This window comes from Oncorhynchus kisutch, linkage group LG23 (genome assembly GCF_002021735.2).
Source record: "Oncorhynchus kisutch isolate 150728-3 linkage group LG23, Okis_V2, whole genome shotgun sequence".
Lineage (NCBI taxonomy): Eukaryota > Metazoa > Chordata > Actinopteri > Salmoniformes > Salmonidae > Oncorhynchus > Oncorhynchus kisutch.
In genome coordinates, this window is record NC_034196.2 from 37,708,844 (window position 1) to 37,736,244 (window position 27,401).

At 42.3% G+C, this 27,401-nt stretch overlaps 1 protein-coding gene across 8 annotated transcripts; it reads left to right on the forward strand.

Moving 5' to 3' along the window:
• The first annotated feature begins 585 nt into the window (after positions 1-585).
• LOC109867904 (F-box/WD repeat-containing protein 2) lies at positions 586-26,773 on the forward strand. 8 transcript variants are annotated; one of them, XM_031802483.1, is made up of 9 exons: positions 586-1,042; positions 1,372-1,525; positions 9,475-9,761; positions 13,059-13,281; positions 13,552-13,746; positions 14,290-14,423; positions 16,075-16,161; positions 16,401-16,570; positions 22,329-26,773. In XM_031802483.1, the coding sequence occupies exons 1-9, from the start codon at positions 914-916 to the stop codon at positions 22,639-22,641; spliced, it is 1,692 nt and encodes a 563-aa protein (XP_031658343.1). In that variant the 5' UTR covers positions 586-913; the 3' UTR covers positions 22,642-26,773. The 8 variants fall into 8 exon arrangements, with proteins under 8 accessions (XP_031658343.1, XP_031658345.1, XP_031658344.1 ...); XM_020457225.2 differs by lacking the exons at positions 586-1,042; positions 1,372-1,525 and adding exons at positions 8,225-8,704; positions 8,936-9,048 and having other exon boundaries at positions 22,329-23,700; XM_020457224.2 differs by lacking the exons at positions 586-1,042; positions 1,372-1,525 and adding exons at positions 8,225-8,704; positions 8,952-9,048 and having other exon boundaries at positions 22,329-23,700.
• Positions 26,774-27,401: the final 628 nt, after the last annotated feature.

Consider the following 27,401-nt stretch of genomic DNA (forward strand, 5'->3'; position numbering starts at 1 on the left):
CTCTAGCCACTTTAATAATGGCAAATGTAGTTAAGAAATGTATCACTAGCCACTTTAAACAATGCCACTTTATATAATGTTTACATTCCCTACATTACTCATCTCATATGTATATACTGTACTCTATACCATCTACTGCATCTTGCCTATGCCGTTCGGCCATCGCTCATTCATATATTTTTATGTACATATTCTTATTCATTCCTTTACACTTGTGTATATAAGGTAGTTGTTGTGAAATGGTTAGGTTAGATTACTTGTTAGATACTACTGCATGGTCGAAACTAGAAGCACAAGCATTTCGCTACACTCGCATTAACATTTGCTAAACATGTGTATGTGACAAATAAAATTTGATTTGATTGGGACGTTGTGACCTTTAACATGTTATACCTGAGTAAAGGATTATGCTTGAACTTTACCAAACTTTCCGAACTGAGTTATTCACATACACATAAAAACAGCACAAATAAAAAGCACCCCCCAAATGATTTTTTATTCCCTGTTCCCTATCCCCTTTCTGTCACAAAGTGAAATTAATTCACACTCCAGAACAGTAGGCGGACACAGCCCACACAGTTGGTGGCGGCATGCAAGGACACATGCCTTCCGGTCTTGTCTAGAATGGATACAGTAATTTAACGTCACAGTTTTGTTATGTGAATTTTAGCTAATCCTAACCTAATTCTCTTTATCTGCTGTGTACGTTCTAACCTGCTACGTAAAGTCAATTTTGACCGAAGCTGTATCCCTTCTAGACAAACCCCTTCCTTCCCGCCTTTGGGACAACAACCCTGTTTAGGGCGGAGACAAGACCATATCTGACTAGCTTCACATTGCTGGCAGCATGCTAGGTAGCTACAGTATATAGTTAGCTTGGTTCTTATTCTATGCGAATGAGACTGAGGGCAAAATGGCTACAGCTTACAATATGTTTCAGTCAGAAACAACATCGATTATGGCCGTTGTCGTCGAGACGGTAATTACAGAAATTAGTCCATTTTTGCGCGTCGTGCCAAACTCGTACAATCCGGAGAGAGAGGTGAGTACAGCGTGACTAATGACGTTACGGAGTTGCACAAGTTAACGTTAGCTAAAGTTGCACCAACATTTACTGGTAACTAACGTTAGCTGCAATACGTTGTGTAGTAGATTGATAAACTATCTAACGTTGGTGTTTAACCACATATGATCATCTGTAATGTAATTGGCAAAGTAAGCTAGCCACGTTAGCTTCATGCAATTTGCTTATCAAGCTAGCTAACGTAGCAAGTTAGCTTGCTTACTTATTGGTTTCACATCTTTGCTGTAGCACGTATGGAAAGCTGGCTTCTTAGGTAACGTGTCCCCCCCCCCCTATTCTTTACACAGCTTTGCACAATTATGAATCTGGTGACGGGAGAGGCTATTCGTAAAATCTGCCAACTATTCCTAGTGGCTTCCTCGAGTTTCCAAAATGAGAACGTGAAACTGAAGACCAAGGTTGAGCAGATGACCCAGTTGTTTGAAAACAATACACAGCCTGGTAAAAGTATGCTTATTTTAACGCTCATGTAAAAATGTATGTTGCCATTAGGGTTGGGCGATGTCAACCTTTGTCTTATCGTGATGAAGTACCCATAAAACATGAATCATGACTAAATATATTTTGTAGACTAATCTTTTTTAGAAACATATTCCTCTCTGTTGGAGCTGTTGCACGTAAACGTGTGTGCGCGCGTTAATGCAAGTGACAGTCAAGGATGAGCCCTCGCTGGCTGTGCATATTGTGAAGTGTTGTAAGATGAAATTTATGCTTGATCCGAAATGTGGTCGGAGGCGCCCTGGACGGTGGGACGTAATTTCGAATCCCCCGGGGGCACGCAGCGGCCAGATTGAGCTCTGTACCAAATCGCTGTGCCCTGTAATGTTTTGTAAATTTCGTAGGGCTCCGGTTGACAGTAGGTGAGGGCGGGAGGTCCTGTATAAACACAAACTCACTTCCTTGACAACTTCCTTCACAACAGCTCTGCGCTGGGGAAGAGCAAGAAGTATGAATGCCCTGGCTTCTGCAGAGGCCATATCACCGTAAATGCTGCACATCAATACATATAACGGATTGACCATATAGCGCCTTTTAAATCACCAAGGGGGAAAGGTGAATACCTAATCAATTGTACAAATGAATGTATTCAACTGAAATGTGTCTTCCACATTTAACACAACCCCTCTGAATCAGAGCCCTGCTGCAACTCTGCTGTCCCCAGAATGGGATAATCATTCAATGAGTCACATTTTTCACAATCTTCCTCTCTTATTATGCCTAGGCTTTTATACTCTTACTATCATTGAAAAGGGCCTACACTACACAATTTATTTCAGAAGCTGTGCTCAGTTGTAAGTTCTTTTGACTTCTCATTGAAATTTTTCCATTTTGATATTGTTTGCTCAATTTCACTTGTTGCCTCTAATATGTGTCTTTTAAAATAAAGCTATGATAAAGAGTCTCATATAGACTGACCTTAAGTTCCCATTTGAAAGCTGATACTTTAGGACATAACATAATAGCTTATTTGAGAAATACTCTGCATAGCTTTTGATAGGCTATTTTAATTAGTAGGATTTGGCATTTGGTTCCCAATCGCAAGGAGGGGGATGCATGTGCTTCTTTTATAGTAGACTAAGCTTTGCTCAACTGTAAGGTTTGTTCAAACTATTGTAAGATGTATCTATTTTCCTATTGTTTGTTCTGCCGCTCTCATTATTACCTATCATGTTTTTGGGTTATTCAAAAACAACTTAAAACTTTGAGAGCCTAGAAGACCGTTAGATAAATTCATGGTTTGATCATGAAGTAGTGCAGTGAGAGAAAGCCAGCATGCATAAGAACTGAAGTCCTATTCATATATGTACAGAAAATATAACATTTGGCTTTTAAAATAATTGGACACGAGTGTCCGCTATAAAATAAATACAAATGTAATAGGATTAGGCTACATGGCCCAGCTCATCTGACATTGAGATGGCCCGTTAGCGCTGCTTTGATTAAATCTTAGCTATGTCTACATTCTCTTGCATTCTATAAATTGTTTATAACATATTTATTGAAATATGTTATGCAGTCTATAGAAAAATCATAGGCTACTTGTGATGGTCCTGCTGTGGGCTACCCGGTCAGCTCATTACTGCGTGGTGCCAGTCAAGTTGAAATAGGCTATACATTGTCTGTCATATCACAATGTCGTCGCCATCAACAATGGCTGTCAATCATCTTCGATATCTGATACGATTCTAATATCGCCCAACCCTAATTGCCATATATTGGTAGACTTATTTGACTAACTAAATTAGACAAGTGTCCTGTTCAGCTGGTTTATTTGTACATCAAGATGCCTCATGCTACACAATTAGGAGATCTATAGGCTAATATGTATATTACTCATATTCCTTTCATCTTTAGGTCCTGCAAATTTTTGCAGTAAACCCACAGAGACATCTTCATTGGAGAATGACTCCTCTCTGGGAGACACAGATGGACTGAATACAGACCTCTCCCCAAGAGACACTGATTCCAACGTTGAGCATATGAGAGTTGCTCTGCCTGAGGGCAACGAGAGAGACGGCCATGAAAGCCAGAAAAACAACAATACTACTAAAGGGACACGATCCAAAGAAACCAAACGCTTCAAGTGTGATATTTGTGAGAAGACCTTCAGCCAGAACAAACGGCTGATACAACACAAGCTAACTCACACAAGACCCTTCAAGTGTGATGTTTGTGAAAAGACCTTCAGCAGGGAAGGGTCACTGGAATCTCACACACTAACTCACACAAAACCATTCAAGTGTGATGATTGTGACAAGACCTTCAGTCGGAATCGCTTGCTGGTACGTCACAAGCTAATTCACACAGGAGAGAGGCCATTCGCTTGTGGTCAATGTGGCAAAACATTCACAATGTCTAAGCAGCTCGAACATCACATGTTGCGTCACAGAGAGAAAACGCTCAGTTGCAAAGTCTGTGGAAATACATTCTTTACCAAAAAAGATCTGAAACGACATCAGCTTGTTCATGCAGTGGAGAGACCGTTCAAGTGCCTGACTTGTGGAAAGGGTTTTACAAAAAGAAAACTGCTTATTGAGCACGAGAGAATCCACACTGGTGAAAAACCATACAGCTGTGCTGTGTGTGGGAAGAGTTACACACAGAGTGGTGGCCTGAGTTATCATATGCGAACACATACAGGTGAACGTCCACATTCATGCTCAGAGTGTGGTAAGCGCTTTATAACTAAATCCAGCCTTGAAAAGCACAAGGTAATCCATACAGGGCAGAAGCCATTTACATGTGAGACATGTGGAGCTGCTTTTGGCCATAAAGGAAACCTTGTGAGACACCAAGTGCTTCACACAGGGGAGAGACCATACAAATGTAAAGTGTGTGGGAAAAGCTACCTTCAGTCCACCCTCTTAAAAGCTCACATGCATCGTCATGGGGCAACCAAACCATTTATGTGTGACCTATGTGGGAAGACTTTTATGTACAATTTTCTAATGAGGCGACACCATCTAAAATGGCACACGGCTGAAGGAGAGAAGCAGAAAGAACGAGAGAGAAAAGAGAGAACGAGAACCGCCAGGAGACCGGGAACCTCAACAAAGCCATTCAGTTGTGACATATGTTTGAACGGCTTCAGCTCCATGCTAACTCTGAAAAATCATCAACGAATTCACACTGGACAAAAGCAATACTCTTGTTCCATTTGCGGAAAGACCTTTGCCTATAAACATACTTTTGACTATCACATGAGACTTCACAGTGGGGTGAAGCCCTACGCTTGTAAATACTGTGAAAAGAAATTTGTTCTTAGGCAAGCTCTAGAAGGACATGAGCGAACCCATACAGGTGAAAAGCCCTTCAAATGCAGTTATTGTGACAAGACATTTGCAGTCAACACCAATCTCAAAAGGCATGAGCGAGTCCACACGGGAGAGAAGCCATTCAAATGTGACGTTTGCGGGAGAGGTTTCGGCCAAGCCAACAACGTCAAAGCCCACATGCAAGTCCACACTGGAGTTAGGCCTTATTATTGCAAGAGATGTGGAAAGGGCTTTTCTGACATAAGACACTACAAAAACCATAGCTGTAATGGTGTGGCAGTGACACACGATCAGTCGAACAAATCTTCAGACCGCACTTTCAGAAGTAGAAAGGGAGAAATGCGGTAGAGGCTGGAGTGCTTTCCTTTATGCTGCTGTGATGTCGACTCAGTGATATAATCTCTATCATTCACAGTGGGGCAACTTCCTGCTTTCAGACATCAGGAACAACGGGGATGTATTCAGCAGGGCGAAAAGTTCTGGGGTGTGTTTCTGGAATGCCACAGCTGTCATATTACATTTCACAACCCAGGCACAAGTAAATTTGCTCCTCACAACCCAGAGCCCCTATTGCCTCGTCCTAGTTTGCTCTTGCTTTGAGGCATGCTCACATTGGGGAGAGCCTATTTGACTTTTATTTTTGTTCAGCTAAACTACAAAGCTTATCTTAGATTTTTTTGGGGTTGACAGAATTTTTAGGAATTAAGGTTAGCTGTTTAGGAATTGAGGTGTGTGCCTGCGGTAATGCTTGGAGATCCAGAGTTTATGTTCACGAGCCCATTATTTCTGACAGTTTGAATTGTCTGTTTAATATATTTTTTTCTATTGTGTAAAGATCATTAAAACACATACAAATATCAGAACTTTGCAGTTTGTCTATCAGACAGGACAGCTTGGTGACACCTATTCAGGTGATGGTGCAGTAGAGGCTGGTGTAAGGAGCTGTAGGAGAACGGGCTCATTGTAATGGCTGGAATGAAATAAATTGAATAGAGTTGAGGTTTCCATATATTTTTGTTTGACAGCTGTCCATTTTATTCCATTCCAGCCATTACAATGAGCCCTTCCTCCTATAGCTCTGCCCAACAGCCTCCACTGCGGTGAGTATATCATTTCTCCTGACTGAGTGGTGAGGTATTATAAGTAGGTCAGAGTTCTGAGTTATTTGTCGATTGGTACCTGTTTGGTGACACTTCCCACAAAAGAGGTGTGTTATATATATATATATATATATACACACACACACACATTTCCCGGTGCCCTTTAGCTCCAATAGTGCATTTCAAATGCTTAATGCGCCATCAGGACTTTTCCATAAGAGTATGTGACTGACGTCAGCGCTATCACCATCTACTGGTTTTAATGTCTATGATATTGACAGGCTGATTAGCTAGGACAAAATGGTGTGACAGATTTACACGCAAAGTTTGTGGAATTTAAGAATGGGATGGTAGTATCTAACAATTGCGTCCAAATCCGTCTTTGACACCTTTTTGTCCTAGCTAATCAGCCTGTCAATATCATCGACAGCGCTGACATCAGTCACGTACTCCTATGGACAACTCCTGATGGAGCATGAAGCCGGAAGTATTTGAATATGAAATACACTATTCGGGCTGAAGGGCACCGGGTGAAAAAAAATATATATCTATTTTTGCTACGGTTCATGTTGGAATTGACCGTAACTAGCAAAGGATCATGGTCGACGTAGTCGTTTTCATCCTGCCTGAGTGAATCTACCATAGCAAACAACGCATTCGTTATCAGAACGGTCCACCAACTGCGGATATCCCCCCCGAAGTGGGATAAGCATAGCGAAACAGGCAGATGTAGGTCTGTAAATATGTTGCACGGTGGGCTAGATAATTTGACCTTTATTTAACTAGGCAAGTCAGTTAAGAACAAATTCTTATTTTCAATGACGGCCTAGGAACAGTGGGTTAACTGCCTGTTCAGGGGCAGAACGACAGATTTGTACCTTGTCAGCTCGGGGGTTTGAACTTGCAAACTTCCTAATAAGGTTGCCTTTACACATTGTTACGTATCTTGGCATTAAAACACACCGGTAGGTAGCTCTTTTTGTCAGGTTTGTACTTTCCTCACTGTCAGTGGCACCACCAGTCTTTTGTAATAAGTAGTATTTTGTGTTTAGTGAAGTTAAATTGGTCAGCCAGACACGACATTGCCAAAAGTATATGTGGATACCTGCTTGTCAAACATCTCATTCCAGAATCATGGGCATTAATATGGAGTTGGTCCCCCCCCCCCCTTTTGCTGCAATAACAGCCTCCACTCTTCTGGGAAGGCTTTCCACTAGACTTTGGAACATTGCTGCAGGGACTTGCTTCCATTCAGCCACGAGCATTAGTGAGATCAGGCACTGATGTTTGTCAATTAGGCCTGGCTTGCAGTCGGCATCCAATTCATCCCAAAGGTGTTCGATGGGGTTGAGGTCAAGGCTCAGTGCAGGTCAGTCAAGTTATTCCACACCAATCTTGACAAACCATTTCTGTATGGACCTTGCATTGTCATGCTGAAACAGGAAAGGGCCTTTCCTGCGATTACTTTATTGAGATCCTCCATTAATCTTCTTTGTGAGTTGATGCTGTTCAGGTGGGTGCCTTCTCCCTTGTTAGTTAATGAACTTTCATTTAAAACATTTGAACTAAGACCATACCCAGCTGTATTGGTGTCTATGGGAGACCCACCCATTGTGACCTCTTTCCAGTACAAGACATCCTTAAATCATGCACAGATGCGTGCGACTCTTGGCTGCAGTAAGACATCTGTAGCCTAGATTTACGTTAATACTTCTAAACATAATGTTTTGGGTTCTCATACTTACAATGATGTTTTGATTGTTGCTTGACCAGTTGCTAAGATTATATTTGGTTGTGATCTTTGCTAAATAACTATTTTGGGTGCATCAGTTGCTTACACTCGTTGACAGTCTGTAGCAAAAGCTAACCAAATAACCATGTTACTGGTTGAAGTGTTTATAATGCAGTTGGTTTACGATAGTGACAAACATATTCGTGACATAGTGACAAACAAAAGTATTATGAAATGCACTCGTAAGCAAAAGGGAAATGGAGGCTTTTTTTTGCATGCGTTCTGTAAGAACTCGTTCGTGTTCTGCCACCAACTTGCGCGCATCGCCCTCGTGCGGCAAAGTTTGACCACACAAGAAAGGGAGTCTTCAAAACCACCCGGTTAAGGCCTGCGTGAACTGTCGTCAGTTTTCAAACTGAGGCGCAGCATCGCGGGAACGCTTGCGAAAAGACCAGGCCGGGGTTTGAGTAGTCAATGACAGAACGTTCTTCATTACACGTTAATTTACTCAATCTAAAGACCCAGCCCAAAATTAAGCAAATGTCATAAATAGTTGAACATTTTTTTAATCCAATCTCGTGAAAGTGACAAACTGACACGTTTTGTCGAAAACAACTTAATATCAAAGGAGTGCATTTGATTTGAGACCCTGCACATGCGCAGTTAAGCACGAGACGACTGATTTTTTATGAGTTTTAAGCTAGCCATGACATCGCCTACAGGTGTGATCGGGGATTTCTATTGGAGACAGAAATTGCTTCAATATAAATACTGTTCTTTCTTTGATATTGTCATTTATCCACGGTCATTGCCATACGTCCCAATGATAAGGACGTACCAAGGATTCCGAATAGCACTAGCAATTTATTCACCATCTTAGTGAAGTTTTAACATTTTGACAAAGGTGAAAGAGATTGACCCGGAACAACATAGCTAAGTAGCCGGAAAGAGGTTTACAGAAATAGTAGTTTGCAAAAAGAGGGATGTATCCAGCTAGATTGGACCTGACTAGGTAACGTTGTAAAAGTATTTCTATGGAAGTATATCTATGGAAAGTCTTTGGTGGTTGTAATGCTTAGCATTACCTAACATTTTTATTTACATTCTTCGGAAAGGTTCCCTCAGTCCAGCTAGCTAACGTAATGCAGCTAGCCAGTAAAGCTAACGTTTTTGTCTTCAGTTTATAAACTAACGAGTTGACATTTGCTAAATTAACTTTTCTGACTAAGTGTTCTATTGTAAGAGTTTATGTTTTGTAGAATGACAGGCCAAGAATAAGTTTTTCCTGTCCCCATTGGCTAGCTAGCTTGTGAGCTAGCACAATACCTCTCACCGATACGGGTTCTACGGGAAATGGTACGTTTTGCTAGCTTTTGTATTGTACTATTTACCAACTAGCAAGGTGTATATACCACTTAAGTTAGTTTCAGTGGTAAGGTATTTAGCACCGTGGCTAACTTTGTACACTAACGTTAACTAGGTAACGTTATCTGCATAGCTAGCTAGTTACATTCCTTGAGTTTTTACCGTTGCCCGTTTAAAGTAATAGCTAACTAGCTAGATAATTTTACTTTGAACAGTAGTTTTTCTACTCAATACAACAAAAGCAGTATTGTATCTAACGTTAACTAAGAACTCATTTCGCCGTAAACATTGATCAAACTAGGCTTAAGTAAATTATTTGAAGTAGACGTTTACTGGTAGTGTTCCAGACTGGCAAAGGTGATTTTAAGTAGATTATGTTATGTAGTTAATTATCATTACTCAATCCTGAAACCGCAGGTCGACGTTCTCATGTGCCCATGGAGAAGGCGGTCTTTGAGGGGTGGCTGGAGTCAGTCTCCGCCTCTTTCCTCTCGCTTAGTGACCAGCAGCGCAACCAGTCCCTGGACCAGCTCATCTCGCTGAGTAATGCTGTCCAGCTCCGGCACCTGTCCAATGGACTGGAGGCGTTGCTTAAGAGGGACTTCCTGCGCCTGTTGCCCCTGGAGCTCACTTTCTACCTGTTGCGGTGGCTGGACCCGCAGACCCTGCTTACCTGCTGCCTGGTGTGCAAGCAGTGGAACAAGGTCAGGCTCTCTCGCTCTGTTGGCTCCCTGGTGATGGTTGGCTCCCTGGTGTTTAAGCAGTAGATAGAACCAAGTTCAGAATTCATGTTATATTCTTTTCACACCATCGTGCTGTCTAGCCCAATATTGGACTATAGGAGCCTAACGTTAGTCTTCAGTCCATTGACTACATGTTCAGTTTAATGGGCGAATTGGCTCTTGAACCTAAAACAGCCAAATACTTCATCTAAATGTGAATCTGTTCTCAATTGCGGTATGGTTCTCGATATATAAATCCCTCTACATTCATATCACTAAATAATTTCACAAATGCAAAATACACACTTACTCTAAACTGTTTTCATACAGTTGCATCCAACAGTATTTTTAATTGAAAACACGTTTGCCGTTTTTCTTCCATTTACTCTCAGGTGTTCGGAGACAGAGATAGCTAATTCGCACAGGTATTCCATTGTCTTCAGTCTGTTTTCTTAAAACAAGCGCAGTAACATGGAAAAATTAGTTTGTGTGGGAACCCTATAAAGGTGTTTCAATTGAAACCTTTTTGTTCTTTGACAATGTTTTCTCAACGATAAGTTAAGGTATTTATTTTTCCAAAACTGTACCACAAGCAATAATATGTTAATGTTCAGTAAACCGCCACGCTCTTCACAAAACCTCCCCCTACAGAAGACTCCTTCGTCCGTTGACTTTTATGCGTAATGGAACAGTGATCAAGGGCTATGTGCTGAACCGTACTGAGCTGGCTCTGTTATTTTCTGTTCACTTTCAACTTTCCGGCGTCGTTCTAGCAGCTATTGGTGGATGTATAATAGGAGCAGGACCAGTGGTTCATTTGTAAATCAGGAGGTGCTAAAACAAAAAGTGAATGCGAGCGGTGGGTGATCTGGGGAGTTCTGAGGTACCGGAACACCTTTTTACATTAAATATCAAGGCATTTGCGTAGTGACAGAGCAGTAGAGTGGAGGCACTTAAATAAGTTGAACACATGGGGAACATTTTTAGTAGCCTAGGGTGTTGGGAAAATGTGGCCTTTAATAAAAAAAAAACATTGTTAAAGTATTTTCAGACCAGGGCCTCCCGGGTGGCGCACTGGTTAAGGGCGCTGTACTGCAGCGCCAGTTGTACCACCAGAGACCCCAGTCTCTGTCGTAACCGACCGGGCGGTCCGTGGGGCGACGCACAATTGGTCTAGCGTCGTCCGGGTTAGGGAGGGTTTGGCCGGTAGGGAAATGCTTGTCTCATCGCGCACCAGCGACTCCTGTGGCGGGCTGGGCGCAGTGCGTGCTAACCAAGGTTGCCAGGTGCACAGTGTTTCCTCCGACACATTGGTGCGGCTGGCTTCCGGGTTGGATGGCGCTGTGTTAAGAAGCAGTGCGGTTGGGTTGTGTATCGGAGGACGCATGACTTTCAACCTTCGTCTCTCCTGAGCCCGTACGGGAGTTGTAGCGATGAGACAAGATAGTAGCTACTAAAACAATTGGATACCACGAAATTGGGGAGGAAAAAGGGGTAGAAAAAAAAATGTATATATTTTTTTTCAGCCCTGGCCTAATATTCTAAGAGTTGATCCGGGTTGGGCCGGCATGAGTTTATGGTTCGGGCAACATAGTAACCAGTTTGAGACCAACGCTTGGCTGTGTGAGAAGATCACCAGTATCTCTTATATAACTAGAATTAGCTAAACGTTCTATGATCTCTTCCCCTCTGTTGATAGTTGAGCCTGCAACTCATCTCTCCAGCGTTGCACTTCATTTATTTCCTTACAGAAGTGCGAAGGGTTCTGAAGGGAGTGCAGCACCCCTGATAAATTGAAATACATTTGCTAAAATTATAGAATTACTGCTGTCTGTTAATGAAAACTCCGAATAGCCTACTATACCATTGGAAAGCCATTTGCTTTCCAACCTGTGTTTACACTCGATTGTATTGGAAATATTACAAAAGGCCTGTTTTGTCTGCATTGTTATTTCAGACAGATTTGCCGTGTGTTCCCGACTGTAGGCTATTCCTTGTTATTGGGCTACACCAAGGTAAAAAATAAGTGAATTCATTAACAGACAGCAGTAATTCTATAATTTTGGCAAATGTATCAGCGGTGCGGCACTTTCTTCAGAACCCTTCGCACGGCTATGCTTCTATAAGGAAATAAATGGTGAAGTGCCACACTGGAGAGATGAGTTCCAGGCTCATGTCTATCAGAGCAGAGAGAGATCATAGAAAGTTAATCTAATTCTCGTTATCTGAGATACTAGTGCGCTTCTCACACAGTCACGGCCTAGCGTTGGTCTCAAACAGGATACAATGTTGTGCAAACCATAAACCCAGTACGGCCCAACCCGAACTCATAGAATATTAGGCCCAGGCTGAAAATCTACTTAACTGTTTTTGTGGGGGAAGGAGAATTAACCAAGAGGTAACTCGAATGAACTTGGGTTATGATTTTTACATTGAAATAGGTGAATTATTTTTTCATGCCAAAAGAGGTACAGGATCCGGCCAAATAGGTTCCGGAACAAAACGGTCCAACACGGAGAGGTGCCTGATTCTGTTCCGGCAGGATCCGTCTCAAATTAAGGACCATACCAGTATCGCCCTTCTCATTAGTATCGTGGCAAGGAAACAAGACATGAAGCAGATATAACTTCTTTAGGAAAACCAACTTTAATTTGACCTTTTATTTAACTAGGCAAGTCAGTTAAGAACAAATTCTTATTTTCAATGATGCCCTAGGAACAGTGGGTTAACTGCCTTGTTCAGGGGCAGAACGACAGATTTGTACCATGTCAGCTCGGGGGTTTGAACTTGCAACCTTCCGGTTACTAGTTCAATGCTCTAACCACTGTCACCCCTATCCTGGGGCATCCAACCTAATGTTGGATGCACATCAAGTTGTCATCCAGATTCACATTGATTTATTTTCCAAGCTATAGCACACACTATTTGTCATACAGCAGGTTTTTAAACAACAGAGTTTGGTCTGCTTTGTGTTAACATTTTTCCAGTGGAAAAAATATTGCGATACTGGTTTCGTCACAGCCCTAATGCCTAACCAAACCAGTGGTTTCATTACCACACCATGATGTATGAAATGGGTATTTTTTTACAAGCTTGTGTGCAAGCAATTGAATAAGGCAAAGGTCTCCCACACGTGACACTGATATTTTTACCCCGTTACTGAGGTTCACTTTCATATTGGCTCTTCACATTTTGTACCTTTCCCCCTAAGATTTGCATCTGTTATATCTGGGTTTCTTTGTCCTCTGTGGTTTCGGTTGAACTGTGACATCCTTTCAGGTGATCAGCGCGTGCACGGAGGTGTGGCAGGGCGTGTGTCGGGACCTGGGCTGGCGCATCGATGACTCCATCCAGGATGCGTCCCACTGGAAGGGTGTCTACCTCAAGGCCAAGCTGCGCATGATGCAGCTGAAGAACCAGGAGGCGTTTGAGACGTCGTCGCTCATCGGGCACAGTGCCCGTGTCTACGCCCTCTACTACAAGGATGGCCTTCTTTGCACAGGTAGGTTATAGGCTTATGGTCATTTTGGGGTGTAGTATTCTTCTGCCATAATGTTGACTGGACGGGCCTTTTAATTTGGTCCTCTTTGGCTTTCTGGGTTGAATTTAAGGTTTTGGTGTAAGCAGCTGTGAGTGCTAAGTGGTTTTCTGTTGTGCAAAATGGAATATCTATAACAATCGCTAGTTTGCTAGTGATCTTTTGTAGTCTGTTAAAATGATGTTGCTGTTACACTGTAATTCCTTATTGTAAAATTCACAAATTATTTTGAAGGCTCTGATGACCTTTCTGCCAAACTGTGGGACGTACGCACCGGGCAGTGCATCTACGGCATTCAGACGCACACCTGCGCCACCGTGAAGTTTGATGAGCAGAAGCTGGTGACTGGTTCCTTTGACAACACCATTGCCTGTTGGGAGTGGAGCACGGGGGCCAAGATCCAGCAGTTCCGTGGGCACACGGGTGCAGGTCAGGGGACCCCTGGGTCGTCTCGAACCTTCCCATTTGCTGACTTGAGGTGTTTTGCAGATCATGCGTACTGTGTCCAATTCCTGACATGAAGGGATATTCCACAATAGTGGCATAATGAACAAGCTTTGGTTTTTTACAAAATGTGTCCATATGAGCCAACTTGTGAAGAAATATTTAATTCTGAGGTTTTCTGATTAAAAGGTGTGTTTTGTGGGCATTGTAGTATTGCAGTCTTTCTCCCATACTTTTATATAATGCCTGGTGGTTCCTAGAGACAGCTGACCTCTGCTGATCTGTGGGGTGTTGATTGACAGGCAAATATAAACTGATTTTATGCATGAGCTGCCACTCCAAGTAGCCTCTGTTGCATAGAAATTGTCAGTCTGTTTTCAGTATTCTAGCATCAAATGTTTCTTCACATATCAATCCTTATATTTCTTATGTTACATGGAGAAAATAAACTTCTAAGTATATGAATTATGTTGCATAGCCCTTTGGATTGGTGTACTAACGCCAGGTCTCTCTCCTTGGCTCGGTCAGTGTTTAGCGTGGACTACAATGATGATCTGGACACACTGGTGAGTGGCTCGGCCGACTTCTCTGTGAAGGTGTGGGCGCTGTCGGCAGGCGCCTGCCTCAACACCCTGACGGGACACACCGAGTGGGTCACCAAGGTAAACTCTACCAATATGTCCCGAATTACGTTCATGATTGCCGCTCAACTGCAGATTGTTTTGAATCAGAACGTTATATCTACATGTTTGTGGGGATCCGTTGAGGTCCTGGGGCAGAATAATGCAGAATTACAAGTCTTGATCACATGATAGGTAGCAATTTTTGGATACAGGGTGATTTGTAGATCACTGATTGGGTACGTTGCAATCAGGACTACGTACAATCTCAAACGTGCACATTGTCTTGTGCAAATGGCCGCAAAATGAATGAAAGGAGAAGTTTGCACAGTGTTGCATTCCTGAGCAAAGCCCTGTCTAGCACACACTGCTTTTTCTGCTGGTAAATTGTCCAAAAACGGCAAGCTGCCCAGTGTTCAATAGGAATTCTAGATGAAGAATCCATACTAAGCTGCCCAGTGTTCAATGGGAATTCTAGATGAAGGATCTATACTAAGCTGCCCAATAGGAATACTAAGCATACTAAGCTGCCCAATAGGAATACTAAGCATACTAAGCTGTTCAATAGGAATACTAAACACAGCAAAAACAAAACAAAAAAAATTCCTCTCACTGTCAACTGTATATTTTCAGCAAACTTGTATAAATGTTTCTATGAACATAAGATTCAACAACTGATTAAGTACTGCAGTGCATTTCCTCCTCATGGACTGCACCAGATTGGCCAGTTATTGCTGTGAGATGTTACCCAACTCTTCCACCAAGGCACCTGCAAGTTCCCGGACATTTCTGGGGGAAATGGCCCTAGCTCTCAACCTCCGATCCAGCAGGTCCCAGACATGCTCAATGGGATTGAGATCCAGGCTCTTCGCTGGCCATGGCAGAACACTGACATTCCTGTCTTGCAGGAAATCATGCACAGAACGAGCAGTATGGCTTGTGGCATTGTCATGCTGGAGGGTCATGTCAGGATGAGCCTGCAGGAAGGGTACCACATGAGGGAGGAGGATGTATTCCCTGTAACGCACAGTGTTGAGATTGCCTGCAATGACAACAAGCTCAGTCCGATGATGCTGTGACACACCGCCCCAGACAACGACGGACCCTCCACCTTCAAATCGATCCCGCTCCAGAGTACAGGCCATCTGACCATCACCCCAGTCCTGTCTGGTCCAGCGACAGTGGGTTTGTGCCCATAGGCGACGTTGTTGCCGGTGATGTCTGGTGAGGACCTGTCTTACAACAGGCCTACAAGCCCTCAGTCCAGCCTCTCTCAGCCGATTGCAGACAGTCTTAAGCACTGATGAAGGGATTGTGTGTTCCTGGTGTAACTCGGGCAGTTGTTGCATCCTGTACATGTCCCGCAGGTGTGATGTTCGGATGTACCGATCCTGTGCGGGTGTTTACATGTGGTCTGCCACTGCGAGAACAATCAGCTGTCCTTCCTGTCTCCCTGTAGCGCTGACTTAGGCGTCTCAGTACGGACTTTGCCATTTATTGCCCTGGCCAAATCTGCAGTCCTCATGCCTCCTTGCAGCATGCCTGAGGCACGTTCACACAGATGAGCAGGGACCCTGGGCATCTTTCTTTTGGTGTTTTTCAAAGTTAGTAGAAAGCAGGGACGTTTCTTTTTTTGCTGAGTTTAGATGGAGCCAAACTTGAGTCTGAAGACTCAAACCTTTCCCCTGTGTAGGTGATTCTCCAGAAGAGTGAAGTAGAGTCCATTGTCCACTGTCCTGGCGACTACATCCTGTTGAGTGCTGATAAATTTGAAATAAAGGTAATGTGGTTCATTCATTTATGCTTCTTTGTATCCAGCGCCTCGTCAACTTTCACGCAACGATTGACCCTGTGCGCTGTCTTGTCACTGTAATACTTAAGATGCACAGTGTCCCCCCTCAGCTCCATTTGACCACAGCACTGCGTTGTGTGTGTGTATATATATATATTATATATAAATATATTATATTATATATAATTTTTTTTAAATGTATTTATTCATTTTTATGTATTTCACAGGTTTGGCCTATAGGCAGGGAAATTAACTGCAAGTGCTTGAAGACTCTGTCCGTGTCAGAGGACCGCGGTGTGTGTCTGCAGCCTCGCCTGCAGTTTGATGGCCGCTACATTGTCTGTAGCTCGGATCTGGGGGTCTACCAGTGGGACTTTGCCAGCTTCGATATCCTCAGGTAAAAACTGTCCGGGGCCTTGTTTCCTGAAACAGAACTTAGCGCTTCATCTTCTATGCTCAGACAGGCCAGGTATGATCCGACACGCTTACGTGGTCTGCTTTTTTTACTGTCTCAAATAGCCGACTAATCATCCTGTTACCAACCCTTAATACACTTCTGGGAAAAATGGTGTTTGACCAGATACAAGGCTATTTTACATTAAATAAATTGACGATTGCCTTTCAGCACGCTTATAGGCAAGGACATTTAACAAGTACAGCACTTATACAAATTTTTGGCAGAAAGAAATTGATGTTAAAAAGATTGGGGGGGCTGTTTTGTTAGACTTCAGTGCGGCTTTTGATATTGATCATAGTCTGCGGCTGGCATTTACACCCCTTGCTATATTGTGAATAGTTACCTGTCTAACAGAACACAGAGAGTGTTCTTTAACCTCTTAGAGCTAACTCCGTACTTTTTTCAATTTCCGCCTGAAGACATACTCAAAACTAACAGCCTGTAGCTCAGGCACAGAACCAAGGATATGCATATTCTTGGTACAATTTGGAAGAAAACACTCAAGTTTGTAAATGTGAATTGAATGTAGGAGAATAACACAATAGATCTGGTTTAGATAATACAATGGAAAAAAACATTTGTATCTCTAAAATGAACAAGATAAAACATTCAGATAGGATGATGGGGACAATTTCAGTGAAAAGCATAAGAGGGCAACAGTACTTGTGCAAAGTTTCAGAATGATAACTTCCAAAATGAGTGTGCTACATGATATTTATCATGAAGTCACCCAGGTGTCCCACACAATTAGCCCAAGTGGCCAAATTGGGGAAGGTATACATTTTGAAACAAATAACTATATACAAAATACCAAAATGGTATTCTAACACACCCTCACAAAAAATGGAGGGGAAAAAATGAAGAGAAAAATATATACATTTACAAAATAACGCAACTATTTACACTTTCAATATTTGGAAGGTCCTCTATCAAATCAAATTTATTTATATAGCCCTTCGTACAAGAGCTAATATCTCAGTGCTGTACAGAAACCCAGCCTAAAACCCCAAACAGCAAGCAATGCAGGTGTAGAAGCACGGTGGCTAGGAAAAACTCCCTAGAAAGGAACCAGGCTATGAGGGGTGGCCAGTCCTCTTCTGGCTGTGCCGGATGGAGACTATAACAGAACATGGCCGAGATTTTCAAACGTTCATAGATGACCAGCAGGGTCAAATAATAATAATCACAGTAGTTGTAGAGGATGCAACAGGACAGCACCTCGAGTAAATATGAACAGTTTAGGGTTCCGTAGCCGCAGGCAGAACAGTTGAAACTGGAACAGCAGCTAGGCCAGGTGGACTGGGGACAGCAAGGAGTCATCATGCCAGGTAGTCCTGACGCATAATCCTAGGGCTCAGGTCCTCCTCCTCCGAGAGAGAATTAGAGAGAGCATACTTAAATTCACACAGGACACCGGATAAGACAGAAGTACTCCAGATATAACAAACTGACCCTAGCCCCCCGACAAACTACTGCAGCATAAATATTGGAGGCTGAGACAGGAGGGGTCAGGAGACACTGTGGGCCCCATCCGATGAGAGCCCTGGACAGGGCCATACAGAAAGGATATAACCCCACCCACTTTGCCAAAGCCCTACACAATATTGTGCTGCACATGCCAGGTGCCATAGCAGTCCCTTTCTGCTGTAAAGCATAGGGTCACCAAGCATGTGGCGCAGGTGATGGGGGACCTAATTTTGCAAAGAACACAGCGACGCCTCCATGCTGTGCCCTTTTGGCCCTGAGGCACATCCATTTCTGCAGAAATACATTTGGGCAGATGAACACCACTTGCGGCAGAAGCTGGATGAACCAGCTTCAGTGGGGGATGGACACCTTGGCCCTGGGGACTGCCATTCGGAGTCAGTGTCACTGTGACAGAAAATGTTCAGTTAGAATAGTTTAACATATGAGCCTTGTATCAACAGGTATAATAAACATATGTTCCCTGTACTCATATAGATATATAGATAGTAATGAGTACAAGGAACATATCTGTTTATTGTACAGTGACATGTGTGTGTATAGATAGATATATTATTATCTGCTAGATCTACTGTCTCCATTTCACTTTGGCATTGTGGGCCTGCCCTCCCCACAACAGCCTCAAATAGGCTATTTCATGTGGGTTGGGGTGGGGCGGCAGAGACGCATCTCACATTTCATGACATTACATGTTTATATATTGCTTCTAAAATAAATTTAATAAAATATATATATTTTATATTATTAATTTCAAACAAGGCATTAGCATGATAAGAACTTACCAGTCCAAAACGATGTCCTCTCCCGTTCAAAAAATATTCCACCATGTTACGCCGCCTCTATGAAGAGGGAACGCAACACCCTGCTACAACTAAACTCTCCGTGAAGCGAAAAAGGTATGGACTGTAGGTGCAAGTAAGGATGACAACAGGCAGAATGTGGTACCGTTTACAAGGACTTTATTCCTTCACACGGTAATATGGGGAAAAGGGGCTGGACGGAACCAAAGCAAAGAAAGTAAATCTCAAAGCCCCCCCCTCTCCTATCTTACCTGCCTACCCACTACTTACCTAATTTGGCACCACCTGGTGCCCTAACCAAAATACAGGGGGTGGTCCGCCCAGGTCTTACCTAGTGTGCCTAGACAGCGAATATGCTACGGGTATATGTATGCCCGCGGGCCTCTTGCCTAAACACTCCCAAGGTGCCTTCCCCTTCCCCCCTGGGAACAAATGAAACATAATAAAACAATTTTGCAAACAAACTAAGAAACAAAGGATGTCAAATAAGCTCTATCTGAGCAACAAACTCACAGAACATACCACTTTCCAGCAATGTACTCCCAGCAAAATCAACCCCTATCACAATCAATCTCAGCAATCCCTACCTCCAGCAAAATCTCTCTAGCCAAATCTCTCTAGCCAAATCTCTCTAGCCAAATCTCTCTAGCCAAATCTCTCTAGCCAAATCTCTCTAGCCAAATCTCTCTCCAAAAAGATCTTCCTCCTGAACAGAACACTGGCTTTTATATAGCTTCAGAAGGAATGGTAATTGTAGACAGCTGCGTCTTGACGAGGGGGCGGGGTCAGCTCTCCAATTAGCCCTGGAGTCGACCAATCAGCTGCTTGAGGGATTTCAGGAAGCCATTTCCTGAAATAAACACATGTAAATACACAAACTACAACACATAATCTGGGGAACGTAACACTCCACAATCGCTAAATGAATCGTTCTACAACAATCTGTCTCACTTTCCCAATCAATTTTTTCTAAAATTGTGTGTACATCTGTATATCTAGACTTAGATTTAGCTTTCCCTGACTTAGTCGCCAAAATGATTGATATATAAACAGCTGAATCTGCGCGTTTACAACAACAACGCTGTGCGTAATATGTGTTTCTCCTTCCGGTATGAAACTTCAATAGCGAATTGCTCTCTTTACGCTGGAGCTTACTACATGGGTTGGTCTTGCAACACATAAACATGACCTATTGCCGTTTACCTCAGCTCATTGGTGACCCAGCTAGATTTCAAGACGATCCGTGGTCATTGGGTTAAAATACAGTCAATCAACGAAACAGCGGGCAAATCATTGGTGCACAATGATGTCATGACTTGACGGTTTCTTTCAGTCAATACGTCCCGCGAAATGACCCATCAAGTTTGATTGTTACAAACAAACCAGTTGATTGCAGTGAAACCAAACATGACTGGAAAAGTCACGTTCTGTGTGGGTTATTTACCTGGAATGTGTCGTCGAAAATGGAATGAGACGAAATTCACGACAAGCGGTTCACAAAATGTTTCGTGTTAGGCTATAAAAACTGATTTTATCAAACAACAGATCATTCATTGTGTAACAATGAGCATTGGAATTGCAAACAGATTAAGATCCTCAAAGGTAAACTATTTATTTTTAATGTAGTTTGTGATTGTTACGCCTGTGCTGGTTGAAATAGTTGTTTTTTATTGGGCTTTATGCTCAGATAATTGCATTGTATTCTTTCACAGTAAATCCTTTTTTAAATCTGACAACGCAGTTGGATTAGCAAGATTCTAGGCTTTCGATACATGTGAGACACTTGTATTTTCATGAATGTTTAATATGACTATTTATGTAGCAATTACCGTATGTTGTGGAATTTCAGCCCGCTACCGGGTTCCGTGCTCAGAGAGGTTAATGAAAGCCTCTCCAATATAATCCAGGTAGAATCAGGAATTCCCCAGGGCAGCAGTCTAGGCCCCTTACTTTTTCAATCTTTACTAACGACACGCCACTGGCTCTGAGTAAAGCCTGTGTCTATGTATGCGGATGACTCAACACTATATGTCAGATACTACAGCGACTGAAATGACCAACGCTTTTAAAGAGATGCAGTTTCAGAATAATTTAGTCCTAAGTATTGCCAAAACTTAAAGCATTGTGTTTGGAACAAATCATACACTAGACTTTAAACCTTAACAAAACTTGTAATGAATAATGTGGAAATTGTGCAAGTTGACGTTGCTAAACTGCTTGGAGTAACCCTGGATTGTAAACTGTCATGGTCCAAAAACATATTGATACAACAGTAGTTAAGATGGGGAGAAGTCTGTCCATAATAAAGTGCTACTCTACCGTAACTATCAACAAGGCAGGTCCTACAGGCCCTAGTTTGTCGCACCTGGACTACTGTTCGTACTGTGGTCAGGTGTCAGGGACTTAGGAAAATTACAATTGGCTCAGAACAGGGCAGCACGGCTGGCCCTTAAATGTACATGGAGGGAAAACATTATTGACATGCATGTCAATCCTTCATGACTCAGTGGAAGAGATTAACTTAATCACTACTTGTTTTTGTCAGTGTTGACAAGCGGAATGTACTGAGCTGTCTGTTTAAACTATTAGCACACAGCTGAGACACCCATGCATACCCCACAAGACATTAACAATCCCGAAGTCCAGAACAGATCATGGGAGGTGCAAAGTACCACATAGAGCCATGACTACATGGAACTCTATTCCACATCAAGTAACTGATGCAAGTAGTAAAATCAGATAATAAAAAAAGGTAAATACACCTTATGGATCAGCGTGGACTGTAAAGACACAAAGGTACATGTGCACACATGCGTTATCACACGCACCCCCACACACACATAGAGGTATGGTGGTATTATACATTTTGTAGTGTGTGTGTAGTTATTCAAATGTAGCAATATTCTGGTGGTAAAAAAGGCCTCTAAGTGTTTGACATAATGATTTTGATTCCCTCTTGTTTAAATGCCATTCATGGAGCAGTAGACACATTTTACCCTTTAAATATGACCAATAGATGTCAATCTTAACCTGATGAGAAGTTGACTGCCTCAGCAGGTCAGTGCAAGTCGCCACTAACCAGGAACAAGTTTTATTAATAAGACAAAGAACTAGAGACCGCTGCAATCAGAATAAGTATATCAATGAGAATATCCGTGGTTGCAAACAAAATTACTTGTGTGGGTATTCATATATAGAATGCAACGGAACTTTACCTGCCAGCAATAGAATGCAACGGAACTTTGCCTGCCAGCAATAGAATGCAATCGAACTTTACCTGCCAGCAATAGAATGCAACCGAACTTTACCTGCCAGCAATAGAATGCAACGGAACTTTACATGCCAGCAATAGAATGTAACGGAACTTTACCTGTCAACAATCAGTTACTGAATCTCCTTGTGCTTCTTTCCAGGGTCATCAAAACACAGGACCCTGCCAACCTCTCCCTGCTCAGCTTTGGTGAGGTGTTCTCGCTCCTCTTTGACACTGACTTCCTGTATGTCATGGATCTGAGGACAGAAAAAATAACTGGCCGCTGGCCCCTGCCTGCCTACAGGAAGTCCAAACGAGGCTCCAGCTTCCTGCCGGGAGTCACCTCCTGGCTCAATGGGCTGGATGGGAGAAATGACTCTGGCCTCGTGTTCGCCACCAGCATGCCCGATCATAGCATTCACTTGGTTCTGTGGAAGGAAAACACCACTAGAGGTGAAACCTACGATGGCTAGGTTGTCAACTGCCATGTAAACGGGGTGCTCTGACTTGAAACCCATAGCCAAGTTAGATAATGCATGAACCAAAGTGTTAATGTTTTTTCTACCTTTTCTTTCTCGACACATGCTCTCATAATCAAACATCATGCAACGTGCTTTCAGAAAGACTATTGGAGATGGTTTCACCAACTGAAACGCTGCTATGAATACAAGGGGATGAAAGGCCCAGTTCAGAGGGCAAAGGCAGCGGTTGGTGTTGGTTCCAACCCTGCCATGGATTCTCTCTTGAAGGAAATACGACGACGGGGAGGGTGGCTGAATGAAGACTAACTCTGGAGAAACTGCGTGGTCATGTCAGGCTCCACAGCTGTAGATATTTCCCCTGTATTACTATGTATCGGGACCTTTACACTTCGGACAGGGTTCTTCAAGCAGCTCAGAGACGGGGAGTTGCCTTAACACAGTACTACTTTACAATGAAATACATTATGACTGTGTCCTAGGTTTTTCATAGACTGACCAACCCATCCCCATGAGAGTTCCATGTTGACATTTTCAAAGTGGTTTAGTGCATTGGATTTGTACCATGTGACTCATTTGTTGGATATTCAGTGTAACTCCATTGTTGGATAATGCTTTTCTTAGTGGTGCTTGTTTTAAAAGTCAACTTGAGAAATTTAGTCGTGCCTTTTTCGTTTGATTTAAATATCCATCTGTGTGATAAGAATTCCATTAACCAGGCACACTGCAATAACATGACTGTGTTGTACATTTTCTTTCATACTATAACAAACTGCATACAATGTATTTCTAATACCACTATTTACCCTACATGATTCACTTGAATATATTTTGTGAATTGCAGAATTGAAGTATAGACCAAGTTCACTTCTAGGTTATTTTTCTAAAAGGCTTTGAGGTTGGAAGTCTTCACAATGTAGTGATTTGAAAGTGGACAATTCCACTTTGTTACAGCCTGAATTTGAAATGGATTCAATTGATATTTTGTCACCGGCCTACATAATTTCACATTTACACCACAAAGACCAGGGACCTATTGGTAGAAGGTTTTTTTTTTAAAACATTGAATTTCCTTAAGAGCATTTTGTAGTTATGACACTTTTAGATGGTGTATCAATGCACACAGAGACACGGGCATCCTTCCTGACTCAGTTGCTGGAGAGGAAGGAAACCGCTCAGGGATTTCACCATGAGGCCAATGGTGACTTTTAAAACAGTTACACAGTTGATTGGCTGTGATAGAACACTGAGGATGGATCACCAACAATGTAGTTACTACACCATACTAACCTAATTAACAGAAGGGAAAATAAGGAAGCATGTACAGAATAAAAAATACTTTAAAACATGCAACATGTTTGCAACAAGGTACTAAATAAATTCAGCAAAATAATTGGTAAGAAATTCACTTTTTCTCCCAAATACAAAGTTATGTTTGGGACAAATACAACACATTACTGAGTACCACCATACATATTTTCAAGCATAGTGGTGGCTGCATCATGTTATGGGTATGCTTGACATGTTTAAGGACTGGGGAGTTTCTCAGGATAAACAAACTGAATAGAGCTAAGCACAGGCCAAATCCTAAGGGAAAACTTATTCAGTCTGCTTTCCACTAGATACTGGGAGATTAATTCACCTTTCAGAAACACAATAACCTGAAACACAAGGCCAAATATACACTTGAGTTGCTTACCAAGAAGACCCAATGTTGTGGCCAAGATACAGTTTTAACTTAAATCTACTTAATTCTATGGGAAGACCAGAAAATATTTGTTTAGCAATGATCAAGACCCAATTTGACAGTGCTTGAATAATTTTAAATAGAATAATAGGTAAATGTTGCATATTCCAGGTGTGGAAAGCTCTTAGAGATTTACCCAGAAAGACTTGCAGCTGTATTCACTGCCAAAGGTGCTTCTACAAAGTGTTGACTCAGGGGTGTGAATACTTATTTAAATGAGATTTCAGGATTTCATTTTCAATAAATTTGCAAACAATTAAAAAAAACATGTTCATGTTTTCACATTATAGGCTACTGTGTGTAGATATATTTAATCAATTTTGAATTCTGGCTGTAACAGGAAAATATGGAATAAGTCAAGGTGTATGAATGCTTTCTGAAAGCACTGCATGTCTTATTGTGACATTAGGTTCAGCAGTGTACTCATTTTACTCATTTCAGCGTTAATCCCAATCCATGCAGTTTTTAAATGCCCATTTCAATACTAAACTCAGCAAAAAAAGAAACGTCCTCTCACTGTCAACTGCGTTTATTTTCAGCAAAGTTAACGTGTAAATATTTGTATGAACATAAGATTCAAAAACTGAAACATAAACTGAACAAGTTCCACAGACATGTGACTAACAGAAATTGAATGTGTCCCTGAACAAAGGGGGGTCAAAATAAAAATAAAACAGTCAGTATCTGGTGTGGCCACCAGCTGCATTAAGTACTGCAGTGCATCTCCTCATGGACTGCACCAGATTTGCCAGTTCTTGCTGTGAGATGTTACCCCACTCTTCCACCAAGGCACTTGCAAGTTCCCGGACATTTCTGGGGGGAATGACCCTAGCCCTCACCCTCTGATCCATCAGGTCCCAGACGTGCTCAATGGGATTGAGATCCGGGCTCTTCGCTGGCCATGGCAGAACACTGACATTCCTGTCTTGCAGGAAATCACGCACAGAACGAGCAGTATGGCTGGTGGCATTGTCATGTTGGAGGGTCATGTCAGGATGAGCCTGCAGGAATGGCACTACATGAGGGAGGAGGATGTATTCCCTGTAACGCACAGCGTTGAGATTGCCTGCAATGACAAGCTCAGTCCGATGATGCCTTGACACACCGCCCTAGACAATGACGGACCCTCCAAATCGATCCCGCTCCAGAGTACAGGCCTCGGTGTAAAGCTCATTCCTTTGACGATAAACGTGAATCCGACCATCACCCCTGGTGAGACAAAACCGCGACTCGTCAGTAAAGAGCACTTTTTGCCAGTCCTGTCTGGTCCAGCGACGGTGGGTTTGTGCCCATAGGCAACGATTTTGCCGGTGATGTCTGGTGAAGACCTGCCTTACAACAGGCATACAAGCCATCAGTCCAGCCTCTCTCAGCCTATTGTGGACAGTCTGAGCACTGATGGAGGGATTGTGCGTTTCTGGTGTAACTCGGGCAGTTGTTTGTTGCCATCCTGTACCTGTCCCGCAGGTGTGATGTTTGGCTGTACCGTCTGTAAGCTGTTAGTGTCTTAACGACCGTTCCACAGGTGCATGTTCATTAATTGTTTATGGTTCATTGAAAAAGCATGGGAAACGGTGTTTAAACCCTTTACAATGAAGATCTGTGAAGTTATTTGGATTTTTACGAATTATCTTTGAAAGACAGGGTTCTGAAAATGGGACGTTTCTTTTTTTGCTGAGTTTATTTACATATGTGATTTCTCTAAAGATCACGTTTGTTGCTCTGAGGTGAATTTTTGCCCAAAGATTGAAGTCTCTTTCAGAGTATGGAAACACAAAAGTATCAGGACAGTCTTCCCAGTTTCCATGATGTGACAAGACAGCAGCTCATGAGTGGAAAGATGGCATAGATTTTTCACCATGGCTGTTTCTTCTGTTTCATGCTTCGTCTGACCTTGTTTTTTCATTTTCTTGCCCTCCCTCAAATCACAGGGAGGGACCTAGGATCTTCTCCTCCAGTACACTTTGAGAGGTAGGGCAAAGAGTGGAGGAAACAAGGACAGAGGGAGCAAGTATTGAAAGCTAGTAACATTTTCAGACATGGCTTATCCTTACCTTCTCCCAAGGATTCCCACACTGAAGTTCTGTACCAACGGGTAGCTCTCCTACCATTCTGTTGATGCCTTACTAAGGAGCTGGTAAATTGTCTAGTAAACCTAGACTTTTTTGTGGATACATCTGTTTCTGAAATAATATATTTCATAGAGTTTGGTTCAAACAATCGTAAGCACTGTACATGCATCGCCTCACTAAACTGTAGTCACACATCCATCCACAATCATGTTCCTTCACAAGCATACATCAATCAGCTTAATTCAGGTCTGTTGGTTGTATAACACTATTGCAGTTTTAAAAATAAATGAAAGTAGCTAACCTTAATGATAGTTACTATTTTCTTCCCTATGTTTTTAATGGATAGTTCAGAAAGTTTTATATTTGTTTCCTTACCTTGAAAGTTGTCTGGACAAGGAGACCGCAATCCACAGTTTTCTTAAATTCTCAAATGGATTGTGTTGCATCTATCCCCAAATATTGGCTAGCTGTCACTCTGGAGATAGTCAGGCAAACATTGTGGCTGGATGTTACAAGTGACAGATCTGGACAGTGAAACCATTTAAACCGTTATTCTCCTGCCCTCTTAAACTTGTTGACCGGTGGCACCATTGACTTACGGCATCAATATGTGTCTTAAAATAAAAATGTGTCTTAAAATAAAATCTGTATGTGCCATTCAGAGGCTGAATGGGCAAGACAAACGATTTAAGTGCCTTTGAACAGAGTATGGTAGTAGGTGCCAGGCGCACACCGGGTTTGAGTGTTTCAAGAACTGCAATGCTACTGGGTGTTTCACGCTCATATGTTGTACACTCAATATAAGTCATGTTAACTGCACTGGGCCTTTGCCACCTAGAAATATTAGATCAAAACAGCTGCATTGGACCTTTAATCACATTTCTAATCAATGAACATTCTAAATGACAAACTTACCATAAAGCTTTATATAGGTG